The 27,642-nt window shown below is 49.6% G+C and overlaps 1 protein-coding gene across 2 annotated transcripts; it reads right to left on the minus strand.

Moving 5' to 3' along the window:
• Window positions 1-298: 298 nt before the first annotated feature.
• On the minus strand, window positions 299-27,023 carry MXRA8 (matrix remodeling associated 8). 2 transcript variants are annotated; one of them, XM_038166742.2, is made up of 15 exons: window positions 26,867-27,023; window positions 26,271-26,395; window positions 23,316-24,273; window positions 22,568-22,717; window positions 17,068-17,207; window positions 16,627-16,704; window positions 11,508-11,528; window positions 10,785-11,093; window positions 10,131-10,232; window positions 8,441-8,899; window positions 4,073-4,231; window positions 3,047-3,077; window positions 2,315-2,391; window positions 1,566-1,643; window positions 299-680 (listed from the first exon to the last, which is right to left on the minus strand). In XM_038166742.2, exons 6-15 carry the CDS (start codon window positions 16,673-16,675, stop codon window positions 655-657), a joined length of 1,311 nt encoding a protein of 436 aa, XP_038022670.1. In that variant the 5' UTR covers window positions 16,676-16,704; window positions 17,068-17,207; window positions 22,568-22,717; window positions 23,316-24,273; window positions 26,271-26,395; window positions 26,867-27,023; the 3' UTR covers window positions 299-654. The 2 variants fall into 2 exon arrangements, with proteins under 2 accessions (XP_038022670.1, XP_012947596.2); XM_013092142.5 differs by lacking the exons at window positions 22,568-22,717; window positions 23,316-24,273; window positions 26,271-26,395; window positions 26,867-27,023 and adding an exon at window positions 19,445-19,600.
• Window positions 27,024-27,642: the final 619 nt, after the last annotated feature.

The following is a 27,642-nucleotide window of genomic DNA, read 5'->3' on the forward strand; positions in this document are numbered from 1 at the left end:
CTCTTTGGAGCTGATCCCAACACTACCTTGGTGGCAAGAAACTAAATCTGTGTGCCTCCCTTTCCCCTATAAAATGAGGATATTGGCATTTCCCCATTCGTAAAATGAGGTATTTACATTGTTGTTTGTGAAGGGTTGAATTAGTCTCTATTTCACCTGGAACACGTAAAGTGCTAAGTGACAGTACCATTTCTCCTGATTTACACCAGCATACAAGAGATCACAATCAGGCTTTGCTATTCCTTTTCTAATGAATGCACTGCACGGAAAAATGCCTGATATAATGATGGCTCAGGAATAGTGATGCAGGTTGGTTTATTTTAAGCAGTAACGTCAAAGCAAAAGGTCTGCTGATTCAGCTCATAAAAATCATTGATGCATAAAAACAACAATAATGTCAGAAAGAAAAGGGGAAGGGAGGACTGGGAGAACAAAAGAAGAAAAGTAAACCAAAACCCATCATAAGTGCACACAAGACAGATGGTCTAACTCTTTTGGGAAGCATTTGCAAATACCCTTGTGCTTACTGGGGAGAAACTCTACATGAAAAATGTATGGTAACTGGAGGGACATGGTATCAAGAAAAGGCATCTCTTTTCCATTTATCTATCTTTGATTGAAGCTTCTGGTCCAGCCAGCAGCTTGGGAACGTCTTCATTTACAGTATTCCTTCCTGAAATCTGAAAGCAAATTGAAATGGAGGTCAGTACCTTGACAGCAACCTCAAACCACCCAAAGAAACACGCTGCGATAAGAACTTAGCTCTACAGTGACGAGTGACCATTTGCAGTCAGCTACGCTCTCGTTATCCTCTTCATAAACCCCACAGTTAGATTTACGGTACATAAATTCTTGCACAGATCATCTCTGAAGAATGTAGGTAAAATATCATGAGAAATGCATCAAGAGCTGCAGGTCTAAGGCAACTCACAGGCTCTCTAGACCTCTTCCTTCTTGCTCTCATTTCAATCACATTTATTATGTTCTGAATTGATATGGAAGGAGTCACAGAACCTGACAGCCTTCTTACAACCGCTGTTTGTTTTAAGTGCAACCCTGAAAACTGAGGGATAATACGCAGAATTAAGCCTGGATAAACAAAATAAGGTTCAGCTCCTACAGAGAGAGAGCTGTTTGCTTTTGTTGGATGAAGTAAAAGGCTGCCCATTGCCCATAAACGAATCCAGCTCAGAACACTCCTCTGCACAGTGTTTTCTTCACAAACATAATGCCAATACTTTTTTGAGATACATCTTTCTCTGAGGCTGTAATAAGAATGTGCTATTCCAACCCTGCAAGGCATTCTTTTTCCAATAAAGAAGAAAATCTATTTGTGCCATGCCAAAAGCTTTTAAAAACCTAATCACTACTTGGATCTTGTGGCTCCATGATGAAAGGATAGGAAGGGAACTGGCTTCTCATTCCTGCTCTCATTTGTCATGATGTTTACCATTCCTCATTTGACTGTGGCTTGGTCAGCTTACTGCTAGAGTATGTTCCTCCCTCCTCCAACCCATCACAAGGCTCCGACAGCCACCAATTAGGGTGAAGCAGGTCATTATTACCTTTGTCTAAGTCGATGTTCTTTGCTGGGAAGGTTCTGGCTTGCTCAGCCTTCTCCTTCAGGATGTTGTTTTTGTAATCTGTATAAGGGAGGAGTGCAATTCAGACAGCTATCAGAACATTAAAAGAAAAAGTTTTATAGGCAAGGGAGACGGGATCAGCCCTTCCCTGAAGTACTCGACACATAACATCTCCAGATCTCTAGGAGTAACTCATGGAGTTACTCAGCAGGAGAAGGAAACATACTACAGCTTAGTTGTTTTTGTTTTGTTTTGTTTTTTCCTGGCACTGATCAGTTACACACACTTCAGTTTCCTGCTCCTCATAGGTACCACTGATTCTTCCTCTATGTAGCAACAAGCTCTGGATTATCTGGTTAAGGTCATGTGAAGGTGACTGATGCAGTTATTTAAAGAATTTGCTCACAGGAAAGCTCCCTTGAGACACACACACACAAGAATGTTATACTTGTGCTGTCCTGATTTGCAGCCCACCGCCTGCAATTCCTCTGCTCTTTACTTTAGCTTTTATATCTACCTCATTTACACACAGCAGTTTTGTAGCTTGGGACCTGGAGTTTGTCAGCTTGTTCTTCTAAGGTTGCTCCTTTTCTAGGGGTGAGATTCTCATAAATCTGCCCTTTAATATCAGGAGGTTAAGTCGCTATAAAATGGGCACCTAAATACCTTTAGGAAATCCTCAGTTACAAGTTTTGACCTGGTCTAGAGAAGGGCTGCGAGCCGATGCATACCCAGCCTGATGTCTTCACTTCTGTACTGGGTCAGATCTGTTGTGTCGACTGTAAATTCTTTAAGATTTACATCCTTCCTGAAAAAGGAATGAGAGTGAAAAACGGTTATTGCCACATCCTTTAATAACTGTCTCTTTTTACCTTTTTTCCACAATTGCTTTCTAGTGCTACTTTAAGGAATTTAATCTACATTGTTTATTTGCTATACATCTGGAGGACAGCTGAAAAAACTATAGATTTCAGTCTTTATTAAGTACAGGTGATATTCCCAGTCATCTCTGGAGAACCATTTTCAGCTTCTGCAAGGTTCCCTTGACGAATACATGACAAACAGCTTTCAGCAGATCATCCTGCTCACTAGTGAATCTGATTCTCTTCTCTTTTGTTTATACTGTCTTGTCTACTAACACCAACAGATCTCTGGCTGGTTGGTTGCTTTTTTCCCCATGAGTTTGTCTGGAGCCTAGAATGATGGTGAGCCAATTTGAACTGGAACTTTCCCATTTCTTCCATGTTAGTATATGTAATAAAACATAAAAGGACCCAGATACACTATCTTGGCCCACGTCCAACTATGAAACCATATCAAACAGTCTCTGCTTTACACGGCTGTGTTCCTACTAACCAGATCCTCAGCTCCTTTAGGATCTTCATGACAGCAGAGGCTTGGGACCACTAAGGTCATTATTATGTATTCTAGCCATAGGTAGTAGATCTTGTAATTATACTTACTCTCCATATTTCTTCACGTTGTATTCATAGCCTAAACAGGAAGAAGAAATAAAATGAACAGTTGCATCCAGCCCAACCACCTCCCAGATACCACTGATAACAATAACACACAGCAGTTATTCGCAGTGCTCTCTGTTGTGATGCTTACAACAAGCATTTTCACAACCCCTCTAACACACAAGAATTCATGCACATCCCCCTGCCACAGGGAGCTCCCCCTTCCTTCACTCACCAGCTTTCTGATGGTTTTCCCAAATTTAAGGATGACCAGCCACGAGAAACTACAACCAGCCCCATATTTCATTTTTTACCTCCCATTTATTACACAAATATTTAGCCCATCTGTCTTCTCCTGCGTGCTGGTGATGCATCTGTCCAGCCCCAGCCCATTGCATCCATCACATACTGCAGACACCGGTTTCCATCTGCCTTCCACTTGCCAGGTATCTGAACAGACTCCTGCCTCACTCCAACCAGCAAGGAATAACTTTGGGCTCCTCTTTTTTATTGAAAAAACAGGGCCGGGAGTCTGTCCCCTCTGTGACTGCAAAGCAACTCCACTCTAGTCAGCAGGGACAGCCTGCTGTGTGTTGGTGCTACCCCCTGATACGGAAATAAGGACAGACGTGGTACTGCAAAAGAAGACAAACATTCCCTGGTATTTGCTTGTTGTGTGGCATCAAAAACTATTTTTGTGAACCGAAAGATCTCCGAATACGTTTATCTAATCACACACAGTCACCCAGTACAGGGGGTTCAGCAAGGACTTAAAAAAATCTCAGTCCCCACGGGATGCACGTAAGCTTTCTGCTCTAAATAAATCCCACCATCAGCAAATCAAGGCCTGGACATTTTTACCCCACTCTAATGAATCTCTCTCAGCACCAGCACCTGCAGACTCTCCTCTGGATTTCCAGAAGAGGATTGCTGCCTTTGGCGTCGTGCTGCACAGTAATTATTTGCAGAATCAGTTCCCCTGCCACGAGACAGTCCCGTAAGCACTCCAAGGACTTCTCCAGCACCTACCTCTCTGCCGGCGCTTGCGGGTGATGAGGACAACGATGATGAGGAGGACGATGAAGAGCAGCAGCGTCGCCAGGACGTAGCCCAGCTGCTGGAAGAAGTGGATGCGGCCCTCGGGGATGATGACGTTTATCACGTTGTGGCCCCTGACAACGTTGTGATCTGGGGGCAGAGGGAAAGGAGAACAGGATGAGAATCACAATCGGCATTCACAGCACAGCACAACTGCAGGTGGACACAAACATGGGACCGAAAAGGCCGTGCAGTGAGAAGCTTCTGAACCTAATGAACTCCCGTGCTGCTGCCTGGCTCTCAGCACACTGCTCTGCTTCACGGCAGAGGAGAAATCAGAAAGGAGCCCCAGGACAGAGCCCGGAGCCTCCTGCGGGGTAACGCAGCCCCGCGCTGGGTCCCCTGCAACACGCGCACGGCGCTGCTTCGGCTCCAGACAGCTCAAGTATGAAGCAGCCACTCCCTGCCAAGGGTTATAATTTACAGAGTGGGAGGAATTTTCAATGCCAAAGAATGAGTTTCCTTTTCAAATAAAAAAAAAAGAAAAAAAAAAATCAATAAAATAAATAAAATCAAAACCCGCAAAGAAAAGCCAAGATTCCATTCCAGCGGTGGGTGCAGCAGCGCTTCAGTTCCTCGGCGCAGGGAAGGGTAACTCAAAACTTTTACGTGGAACATTTTTGTAGATCTCAAATAAATAGGTCACGGCTTTGCACACAGAAAGGGAAAGCGACTTCTCTGCTTGCAAGAAGCCCAGACCCAGGCCTCCAAATCACCCCGCGTCAACGCAGACAGCCCAGGCTCTGTCTCCTCCTTCCTACCAAAAGTGTTTAATTACAAATCGGATGCTGCTCACTGTTACTCCACGACAACCTGGGGCCAGTCCTGGGGCTAAACACGGCCCGACACCAGCAGGCTGAGAGCAGATTCCTTTCCCTGCTTGCTTTGCTAAGGAGGTTTGATGCTTGCGAGAGCAGCAGGGCCAAAACCAGGAGGGCCAGAGCTCCAGTGGCACCTTTCCCTGCCCGCTCTGTACCTCCAGGACGCTGTCAGAGCAGAGCTCCTGCTTCCTTCAACCCGTTGCTTCCTCTTAAGCCTGTCTCATGCAGAGACTGGGACACCACTGGCACCGAGTAGTGACTGGGATGAGAGGCAGACGGGCAGTCTGGTCCCTTATCAAAGACGGGGCCGTGTCCAGCTTATTCTCTGTATTCCACCAGGGCCAGATTTCCCCTTTTTCACAGCCTTTTTGGCAGCCTTTTGGTATTCCTCCTTAAGCTCAGCGACATCTCCAGCACCAGTTAAGGTCAGAGCTGATCGGCAGGAACAGGAATGTCGCAGCTGAGCTAAGCCAGCGAGTTCATCATTATTTCAACAGCTGGTTTTCCTTTTGAGGCCGTTTGGGAATGTTAGAGACTGCTCATTTCCATCGGCACAGCGCTGTAAATAGGCTGAGCCCAGAAATTCAATATTCCCCACAAAAAACTCAGCACCAAGAGCGCTGGTTTTGTCCAACCTCACCCTCCATGACAGCAGGGAGGCAAACAGCTTATTAAGCTAACCAGCAAACCTCTTCATCAAACGCTTGAGCAACCCAAGGCCATGGGGCACCAGAAAATGCCTAAATATAAATTAAGATTCAGATAACAGGGCCAGAGCAGTTAAGAGTTAGGAAGCTCATCACGGTGTCTGGGTCAGCTCTGGCTTTAGGAAAAGCAGGCAGCAGGTAAATGAGTGCTTGCTCCCCAGACACTCCAGGTCAATTAAATCAATTCAGGTCAATTAAAAGTAACCCTGGATGAAATTTTGGGAGCTGCTGGCACAGCGAAAGGTTCCAGTTGGTTGAGTGGCTTGTTTGCAGCATTTAAAAACAAATAAAATGATCGTGGATGGAATGGATGGAAGCACAGCCTGGTGGCAGCGATGGTTGGTTGCTAATACTCACAGCACTCCTGGAAAATGGGGAGGTTTTAACAGCTGCCCCGTGCTGGTTGTGCAGCCCTCCGCTGCAGTTGTTGCTGGCACTGCTGGAGGTTTTGTATTTCCTGGCTCTACCGCTGAAGACGAGCATGTGTTTTTCACCACAGCTCCAAAATTCCATACCAAAAAGAACCGCAAAGCTGCAATCAGCACAGGGATGGTTCTGCTGTAACAAACCCCTGCACCACGAAGGGCGTCTTCAGCAGCTGCCCGAAGGAGAGGGCAGCCCCTGGTGCAGCCACTGAGCCCCCAGGCTTTTTCCTGGCTTTTTGCTTTCCCCAAGTACTGCAGGGCAGGAGCTGATCTGAAACTTCAGCCAATATCAGAGAGGTGGCCACAACGGCAAGCTGTGGAAAGAAGTTCAGAAACTTTGGGCCTCCTTAGCCCCAAAAAAGTTGGAACGGAGGTGCCTTTACGTTACTTTACCAAAATGTCGAGGGGCAGATCCTTCTGTTGGGGAAAAACAAATGGAGAGAGCTCCACCAAGAGCTCACAGCTGCTGGGTATGTGGCCCATTTTCTTTTCAAGACTGGGAATAGGCCAGCAATAAGCAAGAGACGCAAGAGATGCCGTTCTTCAATCACTTGTTCCAAAGCAAACGCGGAGTAAAAAATGCACTAAATTAGTACACACACAACACATTTGTTCTGCTGGGACTGAGAACAGGATTGAACTCATGTTTATAGTTCAAAACAGGATGAAATTTCCTGTCTGGAAATGGCTCTGAGCCTTGGAGCTACGCCAGAAGCTATAGCTGCTTGCTGGAGAAAAAAAAAAGAAAGAAAGAAAAAAAGAAAAAAAAAAATCTCCCTGCTTTGCTTTTGTTATCTCCTGGTGTTTCAGTTTGGCTTTAAGTCACAGCCCAGAGAAGTCCTGCACGATTTTTTGTGGAGAAGGGCAACAGCTCAGCCTTTCCTGCTGCTCACAGACAGGGCATGTACCAGCAGGCTGCTGAGCAGCACTGGGGCTGAGCACGGCTCCCTGAACGTCTGGGCTCTTCCCTGTTCCCATCGACTCAGCACATTCTTGTGTGTGGTGCTCTCCGAGCAGCTGAGCATTCGCTGCCCCGAGGGGACAAAGCTCTTCCAAGGCTGCTCTTCCTGGGGCTGGAAATGGTTTTTCTCAGGGTTGCAAGCTCCTTCAGCACGGGGCATTACTGCCAAACTAAGACAGCCCCAGCAGGCTGGATTACTTGCAGGTTCTGCCTAAGGTCTGAGCAAGAAGGTAAATAAATACCCAGCAACAACAAGGACAGCATCTAGGGGAGAGGGGAACAGATTCCTGGGTGGACAGCTCTGGAAACGAGATGTAGTTTCCATCTGCACAATGTGATTTAAATAGGACTCGAGGGCAGCAAAAGAGCTCCAAGCAGGGAGGCTGATATTTGTGTGTCCTGACCTCTGCGCCAGCTCAGCCCCCACGGCCACCTCTCTTCGGTACCGCCTGGTTTTCTGGCCACCAGCCTGGGTCCCAGTGGGAAGGTTTAGGTTTCTGTGACATGAAAAAACCTAATTGCTGGAGAAGAACAGAGCTATTGAAAAATGGATGAAGCACGTCAAAATTTTGTATCGAGCAGCCAATAAATATTAAACCACAATGAGGACGTTAAAATGTTAATAAGAATCTATACCCAAAAGATTAAAAAAATTATCAAACTTGGGATTTTACTCTTCTGCCTAAACGAAGCGTGACAGCTGGGGGGTTGGACGGGCTGTCAGATGATAACTCAGTGCAGTGGAAAATGTGAAAATTGAGTTAAGAAAAAAAAATTAAAAAACTGAAGGGTGGAGGAAAATTCCTTGTGGTTGATTCCGTGCAGCCTGGCACCTGGCGCAGCCTAAACCCCTGTGTGATGGGGAGAGAAGCACGAACAGGGGCACGTTGTCACAGCAGGGGCAGCGCAGAACTGACCCCTAACTCCACAGCCTCTCCTGGTTCAGAAAAACAATCAGAAAAGGGAGCCTGCTAGAAAAAGAGCCGCTTGCCTCAGGGCACGCGAGCCTCGCAGAGCAGCAAGGGAGCAGAGCAAGCAACAGGACGTGTTGTCAGCCAGCTCTGCAGGCAGGGTGATGAGCCCTGATGGGTGGGACCCTCCTGGTTGGGCGCAGCTCCAGAGATCCTCACGTCTCTCTCAGCGTGTGGAAACAGCTCGGGAACACCCCGGCGCTGTACCCTAGCAGTGAGGAAGGCAAGAGCTCATCTCCTCCTCCAACCTTAGGGGCAGGAACACGAGAAAGCTTCATGCAGGAAACCTCGGGGTTGCTCTGAGCTGCACCTTCACTGCCGTGGTGTCTGCGGTACCCCTGCAGGGCACAGTTTGCCCCGACCACGCTCCCTCCCTCCCTCCTGCAGTCGGGGAAGCTGCCAGCAGGCACTTACCGACGGCTGGGGCAGTGTTGTGGGTTGTGAGGTTCACCACCTTCTTCTCCCTCACGGGCTCTGTCACAAAGACTTGGTAGATCCTCCTCTCGTGCAGGCCGCAGTAGTGGTGGTGCAGGTGGCAGGAGTAGGTGCCTTCGTCGGCGCTTTCCAGTTCTGAAATGCGGAGGGAGAAGTCCCCCAGGGCGAAGGCCGTGTCGGTGATGTTCATCTTCTGGCGGATGAAGAGCGGGCCGTAGGAGCGGCGCTCTCCGGAGGCGTACAGATCGATCAGGCGGTCGGCGCGGTCGTGGGGGACCCCCGGGGGCTGCCTGTCCCAGTGGACCACCTGCTGCTCCTCTTCGCTGTGCCGCTCTGTCCAGATCTGGTTCCTGTTCACGCAGGGAAGCATCACCGTGCTGCCTTCCAGGGCGACGATCACGGCCTTCTCCCCGTCCCAGTACTCCTTCGCTGCTTTGGCTGTGGAGATGACAAGTTGTAGAGCCTCGGGACGTGCACCTTTACACGCTCACCCCATGCCTAAGGACACCCAGATGTGCCTGAGGTCCCTCCCACACCCTGCAGCCCCATAAAACATCCCCTACAAAGACCCCAAAGTGCCACCGAGGTGCTGTGCCTTGTTCACACTCCCTTCAGCGGTCAATAAACAAATCTACCTGCACCTTCCACACCCTAGCTCAGTGCAGGAGCACCTTCCCTTCCTCCTAACAGGGCTCACCTCCTGCTTCACCCAGCAGGAAGCACGTTGTTCCCCCAGCAGGCTTCACCTTCCACATGCCGTGCCTTGCTCCTCCGAGCAGGAAATGCTTTCCTACCCACAAGTGCCCCAATTACTGGGGAAGTTCAAGGAGTGCTGTTTTACATTGGATTCTTTTGTTATTCCTTCTCAAGAACAAAACCACGGATGAGCAGATTGGGGCTCGCAGGCCGGGCTGGGTGTTCTCACTGCATGGAAGCCGTGAGAACAGCAGAGGAGAGACATTTCTGTCCTATCTCCTCAGCCTCTTGGAAAACTCAGCCCTCCGACAGCCTCCCAGCAGCTTCACTTCTGCATGACATAAAGGTGGACTTAAAGGACACAGTAGTGATGCTTCTGCAGTGTAGGTGGCACAGACTGCAGTTGCCAACAGCCCTGAGAAGCTTGCTTTTAGAGCTGGAGTCACGGCACGCTGCACGAGGAGGTTTTCTAACTCCAGGCTTCTCAGGACTAAGCTCCCCAGACCTGTGTGACAAGGCAGATATTTGTGGCTAACCTGAGTAATGAGGGATTGTTATTGAGGATGTTTTACTGCCGGAGCATTAAGAGGACAGTTAGCTAGCTGGGCTGCCTGATGGAAACAGTTAACAGCCTCTCTGCAGGGTTTGGGAGAGGCCAAGAAAGAAGGGAGGTTCACAAAAACACACACGTTGGCTAGAATACTGAAACTTGAGGAGTCAGAAAACAGAAAACAGCCCAGCGAGCACCACAGGACTCTCGTGGCACCTGCACCCTGAATCTGCACTGAGAAGCCAGCAGAAAACCCTTCACCCACGCTGCTCCTCTCTGACATGAGCAGCACAGCACACAATACCTTCTGTGGCTCAGCACACAAATCCCACTGGGAATTCAGCACCGTACTGGAAGCAACTGGACTCCAGCTGCCAGACCCTGCTCCTTGCCGAGAGGGGCCCCAAGCTGCCTCACACCCACCTTTCTTGGTGACATCCAGTTGGATTTTCACAGTTTCGTACAAGTGGCAGTAGTGGTGGTGGAGATTGCACGAGTAAATGCCTCCGTCACTCTCTGCAACATCTAGGGCAACGGAGGAGAGAGAGGAAGATGAATGGTTCATGCTAAGATAACATTTTTGTCATTTATGCCATTTCCCAAATGCTTGTGGATGCACACAGGGGCCTCTGCATAGCTTAGAACAAAATCTGATCACCAGGGAGGGTTAAACAGAGGATCCACCTCACCTAACACAATCATTTGTTCTGCTTCTTAGCTCTTGCGTGGAGATTTGTATTACCAGATGGAAAGAGGAAGCCAATTTCAGTTTAGCTAAGAGCAGGCATAGGAAGAATGACAACTTTGGGTTTATGGCTCAGGAGCTGAAATAGCCAAATGTCCACAAGAAGCCCAAAGGAGTTTTAGACAGCAAATTATCGATCCCCTTTTAAAATGGGATTGGTTCAAAGGGGAATAAAACTGTATCGCCAGTGATTCACATAACCTCCTTAGGCTCATTTTTACTTTCATAAAAATACTCTGTAGAATAGCCATTTTCCCTGGAAAGCACGAAGCCAGTTTAGACGCATCCTCCACTGCGCTGGAAGCACGGGGAGGAAAGACACTGCCGAGTACCTTTGATCACCAGAGAGAAGTTGCCGTCCGTAAAAGCGTTCTGCGGCATGAAGATCCTCCCTTGGTTGTAGGAGCTGTAGACACGCTGATCCCCCGCCGAGTACATGTCGCAGAGCCTCTCCATCTTGTTGTCCCCGTAGTAGGTGCTGTAGACGTCCCAGTGCACCACGCGCTGCCGGTCGTTGAGGCGATCCTGGGTCCACACCATGCGGTAGCTCTTGCAGGGCAGGACAGCCTGCGAGCCCAGCGTGGCGCTGATGTTCAGCACGGACACTACCACGCTGTTGGGGTTGGAGGCATCGGCCGGGACTGAGAGCCAGGAGCAAAGAAAGGAAAAGAGTTTCCGGGTTAATAGCATGCGAAGAAGGGGCTGGAGTAAGATTCAGCCCTGCCCTAGAATCGCTGCTCACCTCCCAGCCAAAATAAAGTGATTTTCAAGACCACACAGAGCTCTCTCATGAAGAAATACAAAAGAAATACACTTCAAACTGATGGTTGCATTCAGTAAAAACAATGTCTGTCATCGGGATCCTAAATTTGACGTGTCCTACCTGCCTTTCAGCCTTAACCCACACTTATATCCATGCTTAGAGACACTTGTTCATGGTTGCTGCCTATGGAAGTTAGCCACAAAATGCCCATCCTGGGGGGCCTGGTTCCACGACACCCAATTTCTTCTCACAGTGACAAAAAGAACAGGCAGATGACAGAGATGTCACTCACCTGAATATAAATCAACAGAACCTGTCAAAGCAGAAAAAAAAAGAATGTTACTGACAATAAAAGACACAAATGCAGCTGTCTCCTCTGCTGTTATCCCACCCATCCCTCCCTCCTCTCTTAATGCTCATTTAAGGTGAGCGTTGTGGTTAAGCCCAGAGCTGAGCCCTTGCTTGGCCCATGTTGCAAACGCAGCAACTGCCTGATCCAACTCACACTTAGGAGCAACAAGGGGAATGCTCAGCCTGCAACTGAATTTTGGACAGTCCCTGTCTTTATTTCACACCGTCTACAGCTACAGTTTTTTTCACCCTGCTATTCAAACCCTACACCAAAGGTATGTCAGTGCATCACCCACTGAAACTGCCTGAAAGGCGTCTTCTGCTACTTAACACGCTCAGTGCAGGACAAAAAATAAGAACCCAAGGAGGCAGGACTGGGCAGGGGGCTGGGAGGCACGGACACCATAGGATCTGCTACTCCTCCTGCATGGGAACCAGCAGAAACAGCAGGACAAGAAGAGTTTCGCTTGCCGGCTGCATTCCTGAGCTGCCCGTTCCCACAGGCTGTCCTACGCCTCTCGGTCGTTTCACTTACCCTGGACTGGACATTTATTTTAGGCTAAGCAAGAAAATAAAACATCCACCAGCTTTTGGTGAAGCATTTCCTGTGTGAAGGCAGTCCCAGCAGTGTTTTGCACCCTGTCCCACTCACACACCCCTGCCAGCGGGCACAGTGGGTACACGCTTGCCTGGGAGCAGGAGATCCCTAAGATGAGAAGTGTCCTGTCCTTCCCCAAAGGCAGAGGGCATTGCGGGGTGCTGAAACTACCTGTCCTCTGCTGGGCAGACCTCGTGCTGGCTCCCCAGAGCCTCTCCTGCTCCCATTCCTGCTCTGCACAGCCGGCCACGTAACGCTCTGGAAGCAGCCACGATTCTCTCCAACGCACGCGACGCAGATCTGTGCAGGAAGAGCTTTGCAAGACATCAACTGACGGCTTTGTTTCCGCACTGCTCTGGCCCAGTCCCTCCTGCTTGGTGTGTAGGAGGGGTCTGGAGGTCTCCCGGCATCAGGCTTTGGGAGCACGCAGCAGGCTCTCAGCACAACGATGGCATTCTCTCTCCAACCAGCAAAGCCCAAGTGGGCTCCAGCAGGACAACTGGATGTTTTGTGCTGCTAATGTCACAGGCACAATGCCCGCCTGACAAAGGCTGGAGGTTTTTGTTTTTTTTCAGCCCTGGAATTTATTCATTTGAAAAGAGAAAAAAATTAACTCCAGGCTGGGGCTACTTTAACCACACCCTCAATGCACAGGCTGGGAATAAACGCCGCTTCTTTCCCTTCTCCTACCAGGAAACACCGAGCAGTGACACCGGAGAATAAAAACGAGCAGCACTGCCCGCTCAGAGACACCTCCTGCACTTAAGAGCTCAGCATCACAAAGAAAAAAGATCCAGCTTTCTCCCAGAGCCAGTCAGTCGGTTTTATAAGGAACAAAATCGCTCTCAGGAGGCTTGGGAGCAGCACAACAGCACCTGCCTGGGGTGATGAGACCCGGCAGTGCTTACATACCCGAGCTGGTGGCATCTGTGGTGTGACCAGGTGCCACAAGGTGACCTGTGTGGGAGGAAATGTGGCTGGGAGCTGGCTGCCTGCACTGCCTGAGCTTCCAGGGTCTCGCTTCAGTGCTCGTTCACTTGATTTGGTGCAGCAGAAGCAGGCTCCTCTGGCTGAGCAGCAGGAATGCGTTCGCTTTGCTCCCTTCCTCTCGCAAGCTAATGGGAAAAACACGGAGCCCAGACGTCGCGCTGTAAATCTCACATCCGACAGGGACATCCACCGAAGCCTTCCAGCGGGCTCTGCTCGGCAGCCAGGCCCAGCCCCAGGCCAAGGCCAGCGCTGAGCACGGCTTTGTGCCTTGGTGGTGCCCCCCCAAGCCCCTCTCCGGGAACTCCAGGGTCCCTCCAGGTCTGCCCCGCGGTGACCAGGGGCATTGCTTCCTTTTAGGAAAAGGGAAAAGCATCCACTGAAGCCCTGCCAGGTTATTTGGCTTGCTGGGTGACACAAAGACGGCCCAGGGTTACCGTCTCGTCGTGCACTAGAACCAAACACCTGAACAGACCGCAAGGCAGAGCTCACCGTAGCTTTCATTTAACATATTTCAAATTCCACCTGGAGGATGATCACCCTGCCCTCTCTCCGAGGGATAAACCCACCTGAGAAGAACAAACTCGTCCCCTGCCATGTTCTGTGAGGACTCAGCACGCCTCGGCAGGATCCCAGAGGTGTTCTGCTGCTCCCACGGTATAGGAAGAGGAAAGCAGCCTGCAGGTTTCTAATCCCTTGTAAAAGGCAGGGCCAGCTCTCACTTCTTGAATCCCAGCCATCTCTACAGCACAGAATTAGGCTGCAGAAGGTGCAGGCAAGCTGGAAGTAGAAGCCTCAGGCTCTGAGAGTTGTGCTGCATGGCAGAGCTCTCCAGGCACTGCCCTTGGAGCAGCTCAAAGAGAAAAAAGTGTCCTTGCCTGAGCAGGACCCCTGCTCTTCTGCTCCCAGAGGCTGCTGGCAGAGGTGGAAGCACGTGCTAAGGAAACCACCGCATTCCTGGCCCGTGCTGGAGAACACCAGAACAGAAACTTTGCAAACCCAGAGCGGCAGCCCGAGTGCCAGGCGGCACAAAGACCCCACAGGGCACGAGAACAGGCAGGGCCTCAGCTGGGCGCAGGAAGAGCTGAGCCCCCAAAGCCTGCAGAGCCAGGATAAGCTGCCCAGATCGGTGTCTTACAAGACAATAAACGTCCCTGAAGTCCAGATTGTGGTGGTGGGCAGGAAAGAAAAACTAAAAATTCCCTGGAGGAATGAAAGCCACATCCCACCAGGAATGGGGGTTGAAGCAAGTCTCCAAGGCTGATGCTCGGCTTGCCTAAGCTCAGCTCATGACCTCTTTGCACGCCTTCCAACCATGTCCTGGTCTCAATTTCTTTCTTCTTTTCAATAAAGGGAATTCTGCACCAAGGCTGCCTTCACATCAGGGGTGCAGAGGGCTGCTCTAGGTCTAGACAAAGGAGCTGTTCTGCAGGAAATCTGTGTGGCAGACTCCTTTTTCCCACAAATCCCATTGCTTATGCAGAGGATTTAAAGGTCTCTGTAGAGCTGTTTCACAATTACCCCAAAAACAGAAGCTCGTGCTACCGAGCCATTTCCAAATACCTCTGGAGAATGGCAGTGGCTCCATCCTGCCCCTGTGGGGAGCTGACCCGGTGTCTGCGAGGCCCTGACAGCTCACAGCACAGCAACCCCACGGAGCCAGCAACACACACAAGCCCAGCACTACTCCAGTAGCCAATATTTTAACCCAGAAGTCCACAGCTGGGTGCATCCCAAACAAGCAGAGGAGGGAGATGGTGAGCAGCACGGTCCCGTGCCTCGATGCAGGACCAAGCTTCTCACTTAAGGCCTCCCCTACAAAGCCAACAGATGGCCATCGGACTTTGGGCTTTTACCTAAGTTTCTGTGCTTGTTTAGTTTTAAAGGCTCGCTGGGACAGCTTTCTCAAGGGCAGAGGACAGTGCTTGCAAGAAGGATGTTGGGGCTGGAGAGCTGTTAGCCGCCCCCCAGCCCCAACGAGTCCAACACTGCAGGCAGGAACACGCCGTGGGCTGGCACAAAGCAAGAATGTGGAAGGGAAAAGCCTCCTGCCTGTACAAGAAACCGATGGCATCCTGGCCCAATTTGCCCAAACTTCCTCGTGGAGGGCTCAGATGTTAGCTCAGCCCTGGGAGCCCTTCGCTGGTTTGTGTACTTCACGCTGGCTGCGGGCCCACGGAGCAGCTCACAGAGCCATTGCAAACACGGGGCTGCTCCTCCCTGCAAGACGTTAACGCTTGAGGGTGTGGTTCTTCTCCAAGAGAGAGCATCTCAGCAAAAAAAAGACAGATTTCTTCCCTTCTCCCCTCCCCGTCTTCTCCCGGCACGCTGAGCCGAGCTGGGTGGGTACAGCAGTTCTCAGCACGATGACTGCCTGGCGTGCGGACAGCTCTCTCTCCAAAATACACCCAAAAAAACGTCGGTGTGAGATCACACCATCCTTCGGGGGGATACTGCCTCCTTCCCGCAGCTCTCCAGCGCTGTGCAGCAGCCCAGCCTGCTCTTCCTGCCCCAGGCACTCCCAAAAACTCTGCCAAACCACACCGGGGAGCAGCTGGGCTGGTTGGTGCTTCTGAAATGCAACCTGTGGCCTCCCTCCTTCCCCAGCCCTACCCCACCACCCCACTGGTTTTCTGCGACACGTTAACCCTGCTTTCCCTATGACTGACCCCATGAGATGCCCATTCCTTGCCTTTAGGTACTGCAAAGCCAGAGAGGATTTGGTGATGCGGGAGCCAGATTAATTAAGGACCGAAGTGAGAACTCCTCATCTTCCTCCCTCTCCTCTGAGCGAGGCCTTCCCATGCCCTTCCTGGAGCTGCAGCTGGTCCTGGCTCACAGACAGGTGCCTCCCTTAGGGACCAACGTGCTGCAAGGGTGGATTTGCTGGGCTGGTACAGTTAAGGACACTGGGTCCTCTTGCAGCCTTTCCAGCACATTGTAGAAGAGGAAAAGGCACAAGCGATTCTGTTACTCTAAGCTCATTGTGCTTGTCCTCATCTCTTCCCTGCACCTTAACCTTAAAGTGAATTCTTACCTGTCTTTATGCTGACAGGGCAAAAAAAAACCCTTCATTTTGTCTTCCATCCTAAACACACATAGACGAATCAGCTGTTTCTGCCCCTTCAGAAGTATAAAACAACCTGTAGCTAGCCAAGCTGGACGGCATTCTTATTTCAGCTTACTGCCTTTGAGGCTGCCGATGAAGGGAACTGACATGAAAAAGTAAATTGCACAAACATGCTGGATGGAGTAGCACTGAAACGACCTCAAGCATTTCTCCAGTCTCTCTCCTTTCCTCTCAAAAAGGAAAAAAGTAGGAGAAATCCATAACTCCCTCCCCTCGCAGAGCAGAACCCAGCTAACTCAGGAACCTGAACGAAATCTCCCAAAGATAACAGCCCAAAACCTCCAGCCCCGTCCTCTGCAGCTGAAATCAACCCAAGCGACGCCGTGTTATCAGCGAGGAGCTTACTTTGCTGAAGCACGAGCTGCCACAGGAGGAGTTTTGCTAGTTGCTCCATTTCTTCAGCTTCTCCGTGTTTCCGTCTCTCTTGAAAAACAAGTTAAAGACTTTTTTTTTAAACAACTGGAAAACACTATGACCTCATCAATTTACATCCAGAAAGCCGTGGACAGCGGCTCACATTCTGCAGAGTTACTCCACCTCCAACTCCTGCCTCCCCACCTCCCCTCTCTGCTCTCCCCCTTGCTCACACTCCACCTCCTTCCTTCCCCTAACTCTGCCTGCAGTCACTACAAACACCCACTCTCCTCTTTTCCCCTCCCTCTGGGACCTTCTGATCTGCCCCGACTTTGATGTGAAAGTTTTATCGGGTACAGTTGGTCCCACACAGCTCTCGAAACAATCCCTCTCCCTCCCCCGGGGATGGAACTAATTTTCCTTGTACTTTACTTGATCCAGCTGTTCCTCGCTTTGTTTGACGCTCGTCCAGCTGTCTGCTTGAGACTGGATTTATTCTGTTGCCTTCAGTGGTTTTTTGATCTCTCTTTCCTCATATGGTTTTACTTTACGTTCAAGTCTCAGTAGACAACCTAGAAAACAATGTTTACCCTGTCCTGTGATTTGTAAGCAAGGGCTTAAGAGCAATTACCTTAGTGAGAGGCTAAAAATGACAAAGACTTGAACACAGGGAGCTTAGGGCAGTGCAGGCAGAGCAGCCTAGAACACAAGCAAAGCTCCTGCTGGGATATGGGGAAGAGGTTTCCCTGTCAGAGAAAGCTTGGTCCAATTTAGGATTTCTGTATCGAAGCCTTCAGGCCAGAACTGAGGGAGCTGTGCCTGATCAGCACTACAGCGAGCAGCCAGCACACAGCAGTAACCCTAACGCTGCTCATCCCCGGTGCACACCAAAGATCAAACCAGCCCTGAGAGCAGTGCCAAGGCAGTAACAGCATCAAGTGATGTCTGAATTTTCACCAGCCTTGCTTACAAAAGAAAGGCTTTGGTGTACTCTCACACAGACCAGTTAAGGTTCAGACTGCTTCGGTTTGTGCCTGCAGACCACGGACAGGCACGGTCTGTCCAACTTACGGATCGCTGCTTCAGGTGCTGCGGGATGCTCACGGGGACAGGCTCCACATTGTTGGGCTAAACATTTAGTGAAATCCTCCCCTCCTGCCACCACTAAAAGACTAAAGCTTTACCAGCCTAACTGAAGGGGGCAGCAACCCTTGCAGGTAGCTGGAAGAGCTGCAGGAGGCTGCTGGAGGCATCGCTTAGTCCAGATTCTCTTTATCCTCCTCCTCTGTAAGTGTTCAGCTGTTTATTTCTCGTTTCCACATCAATTCAAGTCCGAGCTTTTGAAGAAATAACTCAACCCCGGTGCAGAAATGTGGCGTGCCCTCAGGCAGGGTAAGCTGGTGAAGGCACCGAGTTGGGGTTTTCAACACCCTGGCCCATGAAGTGCCGGGGGAGGTGGGTCGGAGAGGCTCGGCTGCTGCTTTACACCAGGAACCTTTCCACCTCCCCTGGGCAGGACCAACAGCCCAATCCATGCAGGTGCCTGAACTGGCCTGCAGGAGCCTTTAAATGCAAGACCTGAAGAAAAATTGCATGCCTAGAAACTCAGGAAATGGCGTAGATGCTGTTAGTGTATGTCAGAGAACCAAACACGGTGAGGTTCTGTTTGCTCTGTTGTTAAATCGCTGTCGGTTGTGGTTAGCAGTGTGTAGGAGATTAAACCTTACCATCAAATTAGTCATCAAGTGGAAAATTTGGGGGAAAGGGCATTTAACTTCGCATTCTTAAATGTCCATCTATAGAACAGAGCCAGATCTATGAGAACTTAAAAGCGAGGGCCCTCCCATGGCACTCAAACTTCATTGTCCCACTTGAATTTCTCCCTTCTGGCATTTTTCTGTGTACCAGGAGATGGATTTACTCCACCCAGAAGGGGGCTGCGCTTCAGCAAAGAGGAGGGCATTACAATTACAGCCAAAACCCAAACCAAGAGCTAAATTCCCTGCAACAAGACAAACCCTGGAAACAGCCAGACGAAAATAGCCCAGAGCTTCATCGAGGGCAGGATCCTCTCTGCAGCAGCAGACAGAACCAGCCGCTTCCAAGGAATTCCAAGAAATTTGAGCTATTATTATTAAATAATTTGACCAGGAACAAAGCTTGCTGTTAACCCCACATGTCTTCATGCTGTCCAAACCAGACCCAGATAACTGCCAGTGAAAGGTTCGGAAACCATCTTCAGAAAGAAGCCAGGGAAATTTCACTGCAAACTGCAGCTCTGTGATTTACGTCGTTACATTAAGTGGGAAGTTGTGGGTAATTAGACACCTACAAGCACTCAGCACAAGTTCCCACACTTCAGCTGGGCTGTGTCAATAGCCTCTGTGCTCACACGGCCAGCCTAATTGCAGCCCTAACCTAAAACACGGGTTGGTCCTTGCAAGCCTTGGGTATTTGCATGAGTCCCATTCCACAACCACCTGCATGCAGCAAAGGCTCCTGCTGCTCCACGTCCCCCGAATCAAAACCTGCTGCCAGACCCTCAGGCATCACAGTAAAGACTCTGCTGATCTTCAGCAGCTCAGAGAGAAGTTTAGGGGGTGAAGGAGCCTCAGGGAGCTAGGCAAGAGGCTCCAAGCCGACAGCCTTTTGTCCAGCTGCGTCATCAGAGAAGCCTGGAAAACATCTGGCTGGGAGACAAGAAGCTGTCCCTGTGGTGCAGACGGCAGCCCCAGCGCCCTCTCCTTGCCCTGCTTCCTCCCAGGAGCAGGCAGAGCCCTTCGGGTGCAGCTCCAGGTTGTTTCCTCACCTCTCTGCCCCCCAGCTCTGGCACCGCAGAGGTTACTGGCTGCTTCTCGCCTGGGCTAGCTGCAGATTGCTGTGGTTGCTGCTGTCACGGACTGGCTATTTCCTGACTGAAGAAAGCCAAGTTCAGGCTGAGCCCGCTGAAGCCTCCTGAAGAAAACAGCCCTGTGGAAGGGAAAAGAAGAAGAACAGCTCTGGGGCTCACAGCGAGGGGAAGAAAGGGACCCAGGAGGGCATTTCACAGATCCTGGCTCTTTCCTCACTCACTCTGTGCGAGTAAGGAACTCTGGTCAGCCCTTCCCCTTCCACAGCGGTGCTTTGGGTATTGATTCTCCAAACAAGAAGCATCCCCCAGCTGCCCACTGAGGCATACCCAGCTGCCTACCCCAACCACAAAGCCTGTCCAACGAAAGCAGCTCCGTCCATGCAAGGAAAGGTCCCTCCCAGCACCAACACAAGGGTTTTTGCTTCCAGCTCTGCACCTGCCAGCCTCATTGTGGGTCAGGCGAGCAGGGAGAAAAGCTCTTCTGTTTCCACACTCACCCCTATTTCACCTAGAAATGGTGACTCAGGTCAAAAAAGCCCTGCCCAGAGAGATGAACTGGCCTGTGGCAAGCAGTAGTGAGCAAGCCCCATCTGGCAGGCAGTTTGCTCTCCCAGATCTCTTCCATTTCAATATTTCTCTTTTCCACGGCTGCAGGCTGCACTGAAAGACCTCCTGGACTGAAGACCACCGGTCTGTAAGACTGATCAGAGAGCAGTCAGAGGAAGAAGGCCTGATGCAGAGAGTTCCCCTCTGTCCTTTTATCATCATGCTGAGAACCATCAAACTTGGAAGCAGGAGGGGAAGCAGCCACCTCCACCCCACTTTTACAGCTATAAAGCCATGTAATGTATTGGGAGGGAATGCCAGCATTAATGCTCTGTTGACACAAGGACACAAATTGTGCACATCAGGCTTTGTACTATAATCTGTCACATTCCACGTTTATGTTACCAAGATCATCTTCAAGCATGAAACCCACTGTACCCTGCCATGACCAAAGAAAAGAGAGAATACCTCTGCTCAGGAACAGAAAGAAGGATAAATACACATCCCTGTTTGCTCCCCTTTCTAAGAAAGGCCTGGGGTAGGCCAGGGAAACCTTCAGAGCTGCCTGGCTGCTGGAGAAGAGCAACACAACAGAGCCACATGAATTACCAGAGGGGATGCACTTCCCGGGAGGCTTCGTTTGCTTGCAACGCTCTTCTCATGAAAATAAATCTTTCAGCTGCAATGAATCCCATAAGCAAGGCTGGAATAATCCAACTTGCAGCAAGAGCTGTGAACTAAAAGGACAAAACTGAAAGCCGACCACAATGACAGGGCTGCTGAGCGAAGCCTGTCATTATCGCAGTGAAGTAACCAGCAGCACAAGGGTTGCTCGCTGTTCCCCAGCTGTAAATGCTCTAGCCCCTGAGTTGCCTTCTCTGAAGAGCCTGTTGGGGATGACAAGGCGAGGGGCTGCCCAGATGTTTTTCTGCTTTGTTTTATTGCGCTGAGGACCGCTGTCATCCCCAGCCTGAGCTGCAGTCACCAAACCACCAGCTGGGGCAAACGCCGAGTACAAAGGGCAGATCTCCGACGTCTTTTTACTACATACACATAAAACAATATCACAGCAGCTAACGATTTCACTCAATAACACCCCTTGAACAACCCATTTCCAGCAAGGAGAAAGACAAAGCCCACAAAACCACCACATAGCTGTAGTCTCTGCTGTGCTACGCCCAAGCAGTGCTGGAGCAAAATCAGAGCTGTGCAGGAGCAGTGTTGGTGGGGACTGCCATTTGCAGGCAATTCCTCATCTCAGCTGAAAAGCTCTCCTTCCTTCCCCACGTGTCAAACGTGCTGGAGCACAAATTCATCGATGTGATGTGTGCACACGCATCAGCGATAAAAGCTGGCCAGGTATGTAAGATATTTAGTTAGAGGGAATCTTAAGAGGGGGGCAATCTGCTTAAGGCACTGAGCTTTGCGCTTTGCCAGGCAGAGACCTGCACAGAAGAGTGAAACTACAGCATCCAGGCAGGCTGCTCTTACTGAGAAGAGGGATGTCTGCGTGCATCCGTGTGTTTCTGTGCTCTTCCAGTGCTGCTGTCCTGGTAACAGGTCCGAGAGCTCTGTCTGCACCTTTGGCTGTGAGGTGGCCCCACAGCTCAGCGGCTCCTGTCGTCTAGCATCTCTGGATGGCACTATATTTAAACGCTCCTTTTTGCTGGAAAGCTGTCAGCTTCAGATTCCTGGGATTCATCTCAAAACCATTAATGGGAACCAGTTACAAAAACAGAGAAATTGCCCAGGAAACCAACAGATTTTTTTATTTTTTTTTCCAGACTGAAAACTGAAGATTGTTTTTCCAAGATAAAAACGTGTTTTGGCAATTCTTCCACAACACGAAATCCAAAAAGCTGGGTTCAATAGGGAGAGAAAAGCCAAATTCATGTGCCCCAAAACCCATCAGAGGCAAATACCTAAGCAGGTACAAATCAGCACGCTTCTATTAACTACCATGGACCTACACCAGTTTACCCCCACTAAGTGTCTTCCTCATAAAACCTTGTGAAATGTTCCACAACCACTTCAAGACCTATCTGATCATTAATCCTACCACTAGCGAGCTTTAGGTAAGAGCAAAACTTATTTATCCTTCTCATTAGGAGAGGATGCAGTCAGAATCTCCCTGCCTTCACCTTTTCTGTTGATCTCACACAGCTCTGCTTCACCAGATGTTTTTTTCTGGTGCAGAAGACATTTGCCTATTGACAAAATGCACCGTGCCATTCATAGCCTGTGAAAATCACTGTCAAAAACCTGTAAAAATACATTTTTTTGACAGTAAAAAGTTATTTTGAATCAGCATTAAATTTCACGCTGTTCCAAATAAGCACCTGAATGAGATGCAGTTAGGCTCAGATTTAAATTAACTCAATCCCAACAGATTAACATTTTCACCGAGTTGTATTTTTTAAATGCTATTTGAGCACAACTCCCTCAATCTCAGCAGGCAAAGACTCAAGGGAGCACCTGAGCACTAGCCTCCATCTCCTCTGTTGCTTCCTTTTCAACTCAATTTAATTCACAAACCTTAATTGGGGTTTAATCTGCAGTCCCCTGCGCTGCAGCCATGCCTCCAACTGAAGCTGCAGGAGCAGTTCCATTCGATGAGAGTCACGACGGGCTGCGATGTTACACCCAGGCCAGCCACAGGAACAGAATTCCACATAGCCAGCGTTTCTGCAGACATCAGGCATCAACATTATCAGATCTCATGATGGTCAAGGCGAACAAGCAAGCAGGCAAATCAGGATTGGAAGCAAAGAAGAGAAATGAGATGCAAGGAGATGCAAAGAGCCCCACTGACATCACAGAGCAGGTGTAAATTACTGCTTTCTCAGCATCTTAAATTTAGTGTCATTGCCATAGCGTGTAAAAAGGGAAATTTGGCAAATGAGTTCTCTATAAAAATTATTTAGTTTTAGTTGAGTAAAAAAAAAAAGAGCAATTTCAAGTAGCTTGCCATGATTGTAGCTTGCCATGACTGCTTTAATTAAAATGTCAACCTGGAAGGACACCGTGTGTATTTTTCTACCCCCTCTTTCCCTGTTTGCGAGGTTTTTTTTAATCGATGGCCCCACATTTCATTGGCACTGCAGGGCAGGCTGGGGGGCACAGCGCGGGCAGCTCCTCGTAGGAAAAATCTGCAGTCTAAACAGGCAGGAGCAGCAGCGAGACACACAACGCAGAAGGAAATGACTCAGCCAGGCTCACGCAGCACATCAGTGGCAGGGTTAGGAATAAAGCCCAGAGCAGCTGCACGTCAGCCCAGAAGTACCTTAGGCCCTAAACTGTGCTGCCTCTGTATTCCCAGGAAGCCTCCAAAACCCTGGCACTGTTTGGGACTTGCTGCACAGAAGGCTGACAAGGACGCAGACTGGAGGGCAGCTAGACAAAATCTCTTGACTCTCTTTCAGCTCTGGGAAGCTTTGGTGATGCACAGCACTCTGAGACGTCACGCAGTAGGAAAGAGACGTGATTTTTACCTTTAAAACGGCCTGTGGCATCCCTCTTGCCTCTCAGATTTTTGCAGCACTCTAATTCCCTAGGGAGAGCAGCAGTCATTACTACCTGCTGGGCTTTTTCATGACACCACAGTGGGAATTTATTTATTTATTTTTTAAATAAGAAGTACCCAGCTATCTTCCAGCCGATTCTCAGAGCCAGCAGTGCCTTCAACGCACGGAATTAAAACACAAAAACACACAAAAAAAGAGTAGGTATTAGCTCAAAATCACATGAACCAGGAAGTTCCTGAGGGGATGGAAAAATATGCAAATCTGACTTGGAGTTACCATCAATCACAACTTCAGGAGCTGGCTCTGTGCATGTCTCTGCATCTGTTCGTCTTCCCCTAAGGTTCACAGCAGCAGCCAGCCACCATGTGCTGCTGGGAAGCAGAGGGATTCTTTCAGGGCCCCTGCTGAGCCACCACTCGCATCCGAGCGCCCCCAAAACTTCTGGATCCTCCACCCAAAATCAACTTCTTACTACCGAGTGCCAGAGACGGAGGGTATCCAACCCATGACACGGGACTGACTCACTCCCACGGGAGCTGTGGTTCTGCGGAGTCTTCACTTTTTCAAACCTGCCCTGAAACCACAAAGCCCCCCTCCGGGGGACAGATGCTCAGCACTGGTCCAATTTGGCCGAAGGAAGGCAGCACTGGGAGTCCGGAGGAAATGGCAGAGGGATCAGGTCACCGCCGAGAGCCTTCACTCAGCTCGGGTGTTTGTCTGCAGGGAAGTGAGAGAAGGCAGCAGCTGAGAAAAGTGCCATGCTACCTAGCTGATCCTCAGCACTGTGCCTTACTGAGCTAGATAAAGCTCCTGAAGTTTCTAAATTTCCGGAAGAAGAGGCACCAGGCAGAGCTGGGTCCCATTTTTCAGTTTGGTAGCACTCCTGTGTAAAGAGAAGCAGTGCTCTCAGGCTCTGGTGGCGACAGACAACACCAAGAAGCCCCGTGCTTCTGCCCTCCTTTACCAAGGAGGTACAAGCAGCAGACCCAGGGCTGAAATTAAAAGCTGTCTGAAGCAAGGAGGAAGATTTGGATACGCTTCCAGGCTCTGACTCGGTCCCTGTTACTGCCTACCTCCCTGTTTCTGCTCGGCCTCCTGACCAGGAACCTGCCAGGCTTCTGTGCCAGGACAAAATGAAAAGCAGAGATCGCTCACAAGCAGCACCGACAGTGCTAGGGGAGAGGACTGAGCACGGAGTCTGTTCCAGAGCAGCTCTCCAGCAATCTCCTGCTCAGGCAACAGCAAGGTGGGCTTCTCTAACAGGAGAAAAGCTCCAGACACGAGCACACAGCACTGCTCGGTTCTACGAAGAACCAAAAAGTTCTGAAAGTGCTCAGGGAAGAGCCCTGTAGCTGAGAGATGCCACTTTGTGTCCCCTTTCTGACCACCAGCGTTGTGCCTCCGACCACATCTTGCAGTCCCTCCACGTGGGAACAGCATTTTGGGACCGTGAGCTTCTGAAGGAGAACTCCGTTCCCCACACTAATTGCAGCCCAGCTGCTGTGCCCGCCTAGAATAATGAAGCAGTGCAATTCCAGGCACAGCAGCCTATTCTGAGATCAGAAATGACTGGGAAAGAGTGGAAAAATTAATAGGTTGGCTCCAAAAAGGGCACTCGAAGGTCGCTTCCCAGAGAGTTGTGTTATTTACCTCGGCTTTGCAGGCCATTTTGTTTAAAATAAAACCACTTCAGCTGAGAGGAGGTTCCTCTCTGTACTGCAACGTGATCCTGCTGCCAAATTTAGGCACACAAACGTGGAGCTTGGCCAGCTCTTAGGGGTACTCTGTGTGAATTGGGTACTTGCTCTCGATAGATACAAGAGGAGCCCTCGCAACTCCTGCCTCCTTTCTTATTAAATCTTAAATAGTGCAATAATCCCGGTTAAACTCGTGGTATAACGTGGAACCTTTCAGTGTGCTCTAATCTCTGAGGATTTATTACTCTAATAAACATCATCCCTGTCCTTTCCTCCCATGAGACCAGCCAACAGCTCCAGGGTGCTTTTTTACCTCCTCATTAAACGTGAGCACCAACAGAGAGTAGCAAGCCAGCGACACAGAAATTAACACCAGTCAGTGCATCCTCTGGAAAGCAGGATTTATGAAAAATGGTTCAAAACCACCTAACTCTGCCTGGTTTTTCTTGCAAAAACTGCCTGTTCTCCAAGTAGCTTGAGGAGTCATGGAAGAATACCCCTGCGTGATGGTTCTGTTGAAATTAACTCCAACAGACAGGCCCCGAGGGAATGGTTTAGGTGAGGAAAACATAAATCCTACAATTTAGAGAAATTTGGCTCTTTAACAGGCACAGATAACAAGGTGCTCCTGATGGAACCACAGCAGAGAAGGCTGCTCCTCTGATACTTCTTGGCTCCATAAAATATGGTTTTACTTGAATAACGGAGTAAAGAGGTGAGCGGCTCAGTTCAGCCACCCCCACTCTGAAAGCTACAAACTTATTTTTATTTGCTCTCCTTTCTCCTCCCCAGCCCCACTTCATCATTAGAAATCACCCAGAAAAGGTGTTGCACCCAAGGCAGAGATAATTAAATTGTTCTTTCTTCTGCTTCCTTCCTTCTCACAGTCCCAGGGCTTTGCATAAATTACTCGTGAGGGAAAGGCTTTCCTGTCTTTCCGAGGGCTACAACACTCTTCCTTTCCCCAAGGAATGGACGATGTTATCAGAAAGTAGGCCACGTTTAGCTCGGTCCTACCTTCCAACGGGCCTACAGCACAACCTCGGAGAGATGGCAGGATGCTGACAACACGCCTCGTTCCCCCACATCACACAGACAGCAGGATCAGGCACCGAGTTTCTCCAGAGGGTGCTCACTCAGACCTAAAAAAAGAACCAACAACGTGCATCAGCATCTTCTGGGCAGTAACTGAAACAATATGAACGGGCAGGGAAGCCAAACCAAGGCCGACTCATCCTGGGTGAGCAAGCAGAGATCCTGACTTCAGGATGGACCTGGTGCTGCTGCTGCTGAACAGCCTCCAGCTGGCTGCCCCATCAAGGGCTGAGCAGCTGCCTCGAGCAGCAAAAACCCTTTGTCAGGAGAGGAAACAGCTCAAAAGCACCCAGGGAGCAGAGCTGGTGAGTAACGTAGTGCTGCTGACACACCGTCACACTGCTGACTCCAACTGTTGTAGCCTCTTTTAGTAGTTTTTGTTTTGGCACACTCTCCTCTAACTGCTTATTCTTCATATTTAACCAGTTCCTCACTGGCTGGTGATAAGCACCCTGATATCAACTGTTAATTCCCTTCAAGTAAACCTGAAAAAATATATAATAGTTTGGAATTTGTACCTGATGTGCTGATTCCTTGCTCAGGACTCAATGCCCTTGTCTTAACAGCAATCTGCAAGCAGCTGTGGGACTCCAAACGGGTGGCAGCAGCTAAGAGGCTCCCAGAGCGTCAAATCCTCTCCAGACCTAGACACACCGCAGGCAATGACACTCCTTCAGCTCAAGAGCACTGATCTGCTCCAAGTCTTGCTTGTTGAACAAGTGGAAAAACAACCATTAATTGTTTTTGAGCAATATTTAATGGGATGTTTTTATTTTATACAAGATTTTAGCCACGTTTCCTAGGGAAGCATGGCACCTGCAGTTCCATGAGTGCAGATCTCACTGTCCATTCAACCTCCTCTCCTCCCTCCTGTTATTTTGAGCAGCCAACCTCGGCTACATTTGAGAGAAGGGAGCAAGTCTCATCATTTTATAGCTCTTACAAGTTTTGTGGGAATAAGCACAGCGCAGGGAAGATGTGTTGGTGACCACGCAGTGAGCAAGACTACAAAACTCAGCCTTATTTCAGGGAATTGCCACAAGTGCCGTATCAGAAGATGTTCTTAAATTCTCTGACTCACACAACTCCTTCTTTCAGTTCTCCTTTACAGGGAAAGACAAGCAAGAAGGGCCGCCTCCACAGGAAAGCCAGCACGCTGTTTGCGTAAAGCTAGCTCAGATGTCTACAACAGCTGCAGTTACTGAATTATTTTATTTTTTTTAAATCAGCGGGAATGGGAGAACCCAATCTTCAGAACCATTTCAGTTCTGCAAAGCTCAGGGCTGCAGGTGAA

The sequence above is a fragment of the Anas platyrhynchos genome, chromosome 22 (assembly GCF_047663525.1).
Source record: "Anas platyrhynchos isolate ZD024472 breed Pekin duck chromosome 22, IASCAAS_PekinDuck_T2T, whole genome shotgun sequence".
Classification (NCBI taxonomy): Eukaryota; Metazoa; Chordata; class Aves; order Anseriformes; family Anatidae; genus Anas; species Anas platyrhynchos.

Bases quoted from the DNA above. Each gene is read 5' to 3' on its own strand.
- MXRA8 (XM_038166742.2), bottom strand. From the start codon at position 16,675: ATGGAGCAACTAGCAAAACTCCTCCTGTGGCAGCTCGTGCTTCAGCAA. The intron at 11,094-11,507 runs GTGAGTGACATC...CCTGGCTCTCAG, and splicing joins TTCTGTTGATTTATATTCAG to TCCCGGCCGATGCCTCCAAC. The intron at 3,078-4,072 runs GTAGGTGCTGGA...CTTCCTGTTTAG, and splicing joins CCGCAAGCGCCGGCAGAGAG to GCTATGAATACAACGTGAAG.